This window comes from Anneissia japonica, unplaced genomic scaffold (genome assembly GCF_011630105.1).
Source record: "Anneissia japonica isolate Jap-2015-1 unplaced genomic scaffold, ASM1163010v1 scaffold2834_len698180_cov181, whole genome shotgun sequence".
NCBI classification, from domain to species: Eukaryota; Metazoa; Echinodermata; class Crinoidea; order Comatulida; family Comatulidae; genus Anneissia; species Anneissia japonica.
Genome location: NW_022704877.1, coordinates 304,048 through 312,809, shown reverse-complemented (window position 1 = coordinate 312,809; position 8,762 = coordinate 304,048). Strand labels below are relative to the sequence as shown.

Sequence of the window (8,762 nt, the reverse complement as noted above, 5' to 3'; positions counted from 1 at the left end):
TCACCATAGCGCCCTCTATTTGTAATGTGATGGTCCTCCTGCTGATGATGCTTCTTCTTTTTCAGGCCAACATCACTGGCGAAGAACTTTGAGATTTGTTTATGAAAGTTTTAGATTTGGTTTGGAAAGGCAGGGGGTATAGGCCTAGTTAATTCAATTCAGGACACAAGAATGGCTCTCGATACACAAACAGTCCTTCGACATTTTAGTGAATTAGAGGAATTGGCTGAAGATATTTTAAGCGACAAGCACCAGGTACTAGCCTAGGCTAGGCAGGCATAGAATAGCCTAGGCCGAGGGCTACTACTCCTAGTAGCTACTAGGTACTGGGCTAGAGCTAGACTAGGCCAAGGTCTAGTAGCCCAACTTGGTTCTTCACTTCTTACATCATGTCAAGGCAGACAAGTCCCAGTGTTGGCTAGGCCTACTAAGGCTAGATTGTGTAGTACTAAAGCTTGGTTCCCACTAGGATGCAAGGACTCGGACACAATGCAACGATGTAAAGTGATGCAGCGCGAGGTTTTACAGCTTACAAGTGGGAACCAACAACGCAAACTTGACAACGCAACACGATCGACTCTCTCTATGGACCTAGGCTTAGCCTTAGCCAAGGCTAGGCCTAGGCTATTCAACTTTTGCATTGCTTTTTTCAACTTGTCTTTGCGTTGTTTGCGTAAAGTTGAACCAATTAAATTTAGTGTATGCGTGGCTTCATGTTTACTTTGGCGATGAGTTCTATAATCTTCTGTCAACATCGCCCTAGCCACCATACCGCCAATTAAATAAAAATAGTCATTACCTGGTTGTTATCATTGACGTTGCTATTATTTATATAACACTTTCAGACCTGCCAACACTTGGGTCATGAAAATCTGGAGATTTTTTTTAAGAATCAAGAGGTTTCCAGAATTACCAAAAGATGATGAAAGACACAAAAAAAGTCATGTCACTGCAAATCATTGGCGACATTCGAATTAAAAATGGCTGCTTGTTTATTGCACCGTGAAGCGAGCAGGCGGCAAATACATTGAAAAATAATGATCAAATTATGCCTAAATCGGAGTATTTTTGGGGAGAGGGGGTGGCGTGTGAAATCGGGTAAAAATTACATTCGATCAGGAGAACTGGAGATTTGTTTAAATATCGGGTGACACCCGACAGGATCGGGTGAGTTGGCAGGTCTACTGTTTCACTGTCATCGTATCACCACTACATCTTCATTACCATCATCGTCGTCATTACTATTACTGTATCCTCATCTTGACAATCCCCTCATCATATTCACTGCCACCATCCAACGTCGTCTCAGTTTATAGAACCAAAGTTTTAGATTTTTTGAGTGGGAAGTGGGAACCGTATCCATTTTGTTATTATGTTTATGCATCACTTAAGAAGTGCATATTCAACTTTCCGTATGGAGGGGGAATATGAAATTGCCGGCTAAAGCACTTCTCTACAATGCATTACGTGACATTGCGTATCAGCTTGAAACCCCACCAAAGACTAATAACTTTTAATGTTGGAAATTGATTTTTATTCATTCGTAAGCAACTACAAGTACACAAACAAGTACTGTACATTCTGATAGTGTATTCAATTGCTGCTCCTTAGATTAAAATGATTTGCCACAATCAATCTGTTCGTGAATGACGCTTTTTACAGCTCCATTTAATGTTTTCTTTCTGATAATATTTCTGTTTTTGTTTTTCTGTTCTCTTTGTACACCGTTTTCTCTCCTTTTTGTTTCTTTTTTCTCGAGCACTCCCTCAAATTGGCACGCATAAATTATAATAATTCAAAGTTTGGATTGGACCTACTCCCTGATGGCAAGACTGATGTTTTGTAGGCTATTGCAAATGTAGGATAATCTTTCATTGGTTGGCCATCCATAAGCTGGATGGATGCCCTTTCTGTCTCATACTAATAAATTTATGAAATGCATTTTCTTCCAAAGGTCGTTGAGTTGGACAAGAAACGGAATAAGAACAGGGAAGCTTTAAGAGCACTAGCAAAAATGCAACCAAATGAAAAATCGAAAAAAGGTACAGTATTTCCAAACTGCAAAGATTTTAATTTTGCATATGATACTTCAAAAACTCAAATACTGAAATAGGAGTTAGTTTTTGAAGTAGGAAAACAGGTGTGCAGAATTATAACTACTGCATGATGAATACATTGGTTGTACTGTATATTAAGATTAGGTACAAGCCTAATTTTAAGCAAAAACGGCCCTTGTTTTCCAAAATGCACGGGCTGATTTCTAGGCCTAATTTTTGACCAGACAATATATTCCCCCGCTCAGGCCTCAGTGGCCTGCCCTACTTTACTACAGTCTGGCAATATTTGTATTTTTCATCTACACAAATGAGAAACCTTCATTGGAAATTGGTCAGAAGACAGTCACTATACTCTACCAAATTAGTATGCAGGGGGAATTTTAGGTAGTATGAAGATGGACTTTGTTTTGTCTCATACTCAGGTTTTACTGTATACAATACACCAGTTTCGCTAAATTTGTAAAGAAAATTTCAGAGAACCTAGCAACTACCACTGGAGGACATCCAGAGGCCTAGGCATTTCACTCTACGTAGCTACCAACGTTTACTATGCTCTGAGACTGGTGCACGACAAAAAAAGAAAATAGCTGGGGTGGATCCAGAGATGTTAGAAAAGGGAGCTTGAAAGTGGGGCCAATCAAAACAACATTATCCTAGGGGATCTGGGGGCATATGCCTGCGAAATTTTTGTTTTCTAGATGCCAGAAAATAACCACTGAGGCGTTTTGAGCGATCAACTTTTTCTTTTCTTTTTTTTTTTTATTTTCCAAAAGGGGAACACGGCCGGCCCGGGCTCCCTCCCCTGAAATCTGTCCCTGAATAAGGGTGCATAAAACCTGCAGTGTTTTTGGTTATCAGAGTACAATAAGAAGATATTATGTGTCTGGAAAAACAAAATTTGCTCAGGCCAGGCTGCTGGATGTTGTGAGATGTTGGTGGCGCTGTTTCAATACAGACCCGATAAAATGGTGTACAGTATAGCAATATGCATTTACTCTGAAGGTTTTCATTACAAGTATATTGCTTCTTTTTTTAATCAGAAAAGAATGTATGGGTTTGCTTTGGGAACATGTTTGTGAAAATGCCTGTTACAACTACTCAGCAAGTACTCAGTGATGGTAAGTTGTTGAGATAAGCCTTGATATGATCATTGCTGCAAAGTGTATAGCGCCCCTTATATGTATGCAAGTTCACATAGCCTTTGCAATCCAGGCATTAAGGACTAATGTATATACTTGGGAAATTTCAGTTATCTTGCTTATTATTCAAGTTTTCTAAAAATTGTTAATGTTTGTAGTAAAACTGATTTAGGGTGCATCTTAGATCTTGATGGATCTCTGTTGAGATCTCATTACCCTGTCATATAAAGAATGCTATGTGGCGATTTGACTGATAAATGCTGTATATTTACTGGTTTCCTGAAGAAGACATATTTCCATCATGAGATATGGGGGCAGTGGGCATGATTATAATAAAGAAAGATTTTTTATCTCTTTTTTATTACAGGTGGTGCACTAACATGCCAAAAATGTGGGCAGGTTTGCAAAGCAATATATGAAAAAATCTTCCTTAAGTTATAGTAAAGTTATGTATGCAAGTGAGGTTAATATAGTACCCATTGAGAAGAGTTGCACTCCTGTGGTTAAAACATGCTTGCCTTCCTATACCAGTGCCGCATGTTCACAAGCATCAGACTTCAAGCCTCCAGAGATGCCCCTGACTATTTACTGAGCAAATATCACCTCATTATCTCATATGATTACCCAATCAGTCCTCACTGCATGTTAATACCACTAGAAAAACCGATACTTTAACTGAGTTAATATGATTATAATTGTCACTTTCAGTTGGATGTGAATGTTTTTGTGGAAACCAAGAAAAACTCTAAAAAAAAAATGTTTCTTAAACTTTCTTTTTCACAGATCAAAAGCAGCTTGATAAAGGTATTGAAGAACTTAGGAATGGGTTAAAACCGAAGGTTGCCAGGCTCCGAGATATGGAAGGTATGCGAGTCCTACAGCAATTCTGGCAATTACCTTAATTTTTTCACAGATAGTGGGTATATACTGCCTCAGCCCCACCATGGTTGTGGCCGAGTTAAGAAAATTTATGATTATGGCACGTCTAGATGGCCAGAATTGGCAATCCTCTGAAAATTCGAGTATAATTTTTTTTTTTCTGTATTAACTGAATTACTGAATACTGCTACATTTTAGAAAGACCTTTGCAAATTAAAGACAATTTACCCTTTACTCTGCCAATAATTTTGATTATAATATTGAGAAAAACAGCAGGTACTGTAAGATACCGTACTCCTAAAAAATAATACAGTAAAAAATTGATTATAACATGGCGGTATACAATTTTATATTTCCATGATCATATCATACATTCTAAAATGTTGTGATGAATGTGACATTCCTATATCGTATTGACTTATTTTAGCGATTAACATGGTCACTTTTTAATATATTTTATTCCATTACCGGTATATTTAGTGAACATTTATAGGCATTGTATCGGCAAACTTTCGCAAGGTTGTGATGTATTGGGGCGGGTCCAGATATTTGCCGGAAGGGTTCAGAACTACTGCAAGAGTTAAGGGTGGTGGGGGACCGGATGTCGCGAGGATCATCCCATATGGATCCGCCCAGAAGTATCATTTAAATAGTCATCATTCTGTGAAGCCCAGTCAGCCAAACGCTCCTAGTATTGCCATATGTAACAGAATATTCTATAGCATAATATTGAATGCTGCTACATCTTAAACTATAATTTTAGACATGACAATAACTTTAACCAAGGATGTGTATAATATACTGTACCTCCTTGACCTACTAAAGTGAAAATAAAAAAGCAAATTAACACCAGGAAATATTGAATTAAATGAACCGCACCATCTACATGATTTTTAAAAGCAACTTTAAGGCATCATTAGTGTCAGATTAATTATCTTTTATTGTATGTACGTAAATGTGTAAATTTTTAGTTAAGTTTTTGTTGTCTAAAAATATTTTGTACCCAGGGCCCCAAGGGAGACCAGTCTCTTTGACTGATTGGGCCACCAACTGATTGGGCCACCAATTGATTGGGCCACCAACTGATTGGGCCACTAATTGAGAATAAATAAATAAATAAACCACAAAAATCACAATGATGAGCTGCAGATGCAGTATGCAATGAGTAAAACATTATATAGTATTGCAGTAACTTATTTTTACTTTGAAAAGTTTACAAGGGATAAAAATTAAAATAGTAGGTCTAGTAGCGGCAGTTTGGCGCAGTAATTAAGGTTCGGACTTTCAATCGTAAGGTCGGGGTTTCAAGTCTCCGCAGTGCAGATTCGCTTGTGTCCTTGGGCAAAGCACTTTAGCTACATTGCTTCAGTCCACCCAGCTGTATCAATGGGTACCAGCAATCTGCTGGGGACTAACCTGTGATGGACTAGTGTCCCGTCCAGGGGGAATACAACTCTCATCCGCTTCACACTACAGAAACTGGGGATAAGGTCCAGCTCTATGAGCCCCAGTGGTTCGGAAAGGATTTAGTAGGTCTTGTGCGATAATAATAATAATAAAAATAGTAGTAATAATCCTTATGCCCATGCTCTTTTTCATCAAATATTGTGTGTGCTATAATTACTAAATTTCCGAAAAAACATAGGTATGATGTCAGTTCAGTCACCACATAACATAATAAGCCAACATCTTCATTGGACCAACACAGATTCCATGGAAACTCTGAAAGTCCCGAGTCATGAAGCTGTCAATGCAAGTGTACTGTACTAACATAATTTGAATGATGAATTCTCACATATTTTGCTTTTGTAGTGTGACACGTCCTCGTCCAATATTTTGTAGACTCGTGTTATTGTAAATTTATTTTTTATGATATTTTAATGGACATACATAGGAACTCATAATATGCCAGTAATTTTAAGACATTTAAAAGAATGGTACTACGATATATTTCTTCCAGAGCTCTGCACGCACTCTGGACGGCAAATCGGCACAAACATAAATGCCTTACTAAATTTATAATATAGATTAGAGACCAAAGTCTATGTTGAATAAATAAATCCTGCAATAATTCAATAAATTGTGTTTATCATTTAATTTTTAATATCCCTTTTTATCATTGTCCCTGTTTGCAGATGCTGTTTTAGTGCTAACATTAATATTATTATCACTTTCAGGTGAAAAAGAAGCCAAGGGATTTGATTTACAGTGTCTTAGTAAAAGTGATCTGAAAACTGTTTACAGCTGAAAGGAGGATGGAAAACTTGTCTTGTAGCCATTTGAAGAAAGCCTGTAAAAAGAGCAAAAACCTTAGCGCAACCATTACAGATGGATGCAGGTGTTTCGCAAGGTTTAAGCCATGTGACATATACTGTTAGGAACTAGAGTAAATGCAGTTGATGTCATAATGAAAACATAATACCAACTAAGTCTTGGTATGGTTCAGGTCAGCCCCATGCAGCTATATCATTAACCATGCCCATATACAAGTAATAGGTTGCCTTTCGTCCCTGCCTCAAATATTAGGTAATTGTATTAGTAATTTAATATCTAAATTTAAATGATATAAACTTAATATATGTAGAGGCAAGAGTTGCAGGTTTCCCATCGAGCCATACAGAAAATCCGAAGAATACGAAATGGATTTTTTTTTTTATCGGAACATAAATTGTTAATTTTACACTCCCTTAATCTACAGTATATTATTAATATGCAGTTGAACTTGCTTAAGTTGAATCCAAAATGGCATTGAAAAATTGTTCTACTGAGATTAAACTTCAAAATTAAGTTTAAGAGTGCAAATTAACTGTGTACAGTATCTTGGTGAATATTATCAGCCTAATTTAGTTTCTTTCTTTTAATAATATCAAAACCAGCATAATATGTAGGTTTTTATATATATTATATTCAAACTTTTATTCAAAAATTGTAAAAAGTTAAAGTCCTGCATGTACATGTATAATATCTCTACTTCAAACATAATTTAACTTTCTAGAATAAATTAATCCATAGGTTTCGATTTTAGGTTTTTATATACTGTCGCTAAGTGTAAATTGTAAATGTAGGAATGTATTTATTCATTACATTTTTACAGTTGAAATTACCTAAGTCGAATCCAAAATGGCATTGAAAAATAGTTCAACTATGTCTCATATTGGTGGGTGGGGACCTTCTTGGTTGATTAGAAGACTCATTGTGATCCACCAGCAGACAGTCAGCTGTTATTCTGTTTCTGTGACTCCCAGATTATTTTCCCCTTTTGGAGTTTCTGGTTTTTTGGGTTTTTTTTCGGATTCAGGGCAGTGCTGTCCCCTTTACTTTTCAGCTAGTGGGGTCTTGGTGGTTTCTTCTTGATCCTAATACTCCACCCACCTATATGATTCTCTCAAGAAATGTACATTTTTATTATCTATTTATTCATACTTTTTATATTTCTGAATTGAACATACTATTGTTTTTGCCTATTGGATCAATTAACACAAATTTCATTTTTACCATGATGTTAAGATGACAATAAAGGAGTATCGTATCGTAAACTGAGAATTAGCATAAGAATGTAGCAGTAATGTACCAGTATACTTTAGTAAGGTAATATTGTTAATTGTAAATAAGGTACCTCACAGCCATAATGAAAAACAGCATTGTATTTTTTTATTTGTGCTTTGTGAATAAAGTTTTACTTCTACTACTACAGGAAAGCCATAATAATTTTACTCATAACAATAGTATAGTACGTTCACTCCAGGGGCGGATTGCTATAAAACAGTCTTAACTGGTATTCTTAACTTCTCGAATAAAGCCGGCTTTATCACTTAGACAGTCTTACTAAAGTCATTCCTCTAAGACCATTGCTATAAAAGTCTTCCGTAAGACCGCTTTGAGTATTGAAATGCAAACAAGCACACTCTGGTAACGGAAGATTGGGGTGACGTCATCAGTGCTCGATGCACGCAAACGTATCGAAATGAACGTAAATAAACATAGACCTATTTTCACAGACGCTGAGAAGTGTGCGGAGTATTCGTCATTCGATTCTCCGACTTTGACGATCTAGGCCTAGATCTTGCCATTGCACTGTTGAATTAATCAGCAGAATGCCATGATGAAAATGATTTAAGATCGTTTTAAGCCTCCTCGGAGTAGGCTTTAAAATTTAAGACAGCTAACTGGTTAGACAGCGGTATAGCAATGGTCTATAATCATAGGCCAGTAGTGACGTCACGATTATAGCCGGCTAACTGTTAAGACCGTCTAAAGACCGCTTATAGCAATCCGCCCCAGTAGATGATTCATCATTTTAAAGCTTACAATGTGGAGAAGACCCTATATTAAAGTCAAGTTTTATTTTATTTTATTTTTTTTTTGTCACTGATGGTGGTTATGGGATGGCAAGCCAATTAATTAAACATGTGCATTGTAAACAACTTTCAATCCCAGCAAATAAACTTTGAAAATTATACAATTTGTTAAGCTTTTCTATAACTAGCCTTCATTTCACAATGAACATTGACAACTGCCATGAATACAAATAGCCCAAAAAAAAAGATTATTCTGCCTAGTAAATACCAGCATCAGCTTGTATGGCCTACTGAATTTGAATTGAATCAATAACAATGAGTAATTGAATAATGCTCTAATACAGGAATCAATGTAAAGCTAGAAACGCTGAACTGTCAAATATGTTATT

The 8,762-nt window shown here is 36.5% G+C and overlaps 1 protein-coding gene across 1 annotated transcript; it reads left to right on the top strand.

Annotated features, from left to right (window-relative positions):
* The first annotated feature begins 44 nt into the window (after positions 1-44).
* LOC117104810 (p53 and DNA damage-regulated protein 1-like) lies at positions 45-7,768 on the top strand. Its single transcript, XM_033245661.1, has 5 exons — positions 45-255; positions 1,955-2,042; positions 3,098-3,175; positions 3,980-4,060; positions 6,253-7,768. The coding sequence occupies exons 1-5, from the start codon at positions 172-174 to the stop codon at positions 6,321-6,323; spliced, it is 402 nt and encodes a 133-aa protein (XP_033101552.1). The 5' UTR covers positions 45-171; the 3' UTR covers positions 6,324-7,768.
* Positions 7,769-8,762: the final 994 nt, after the last annotated feature.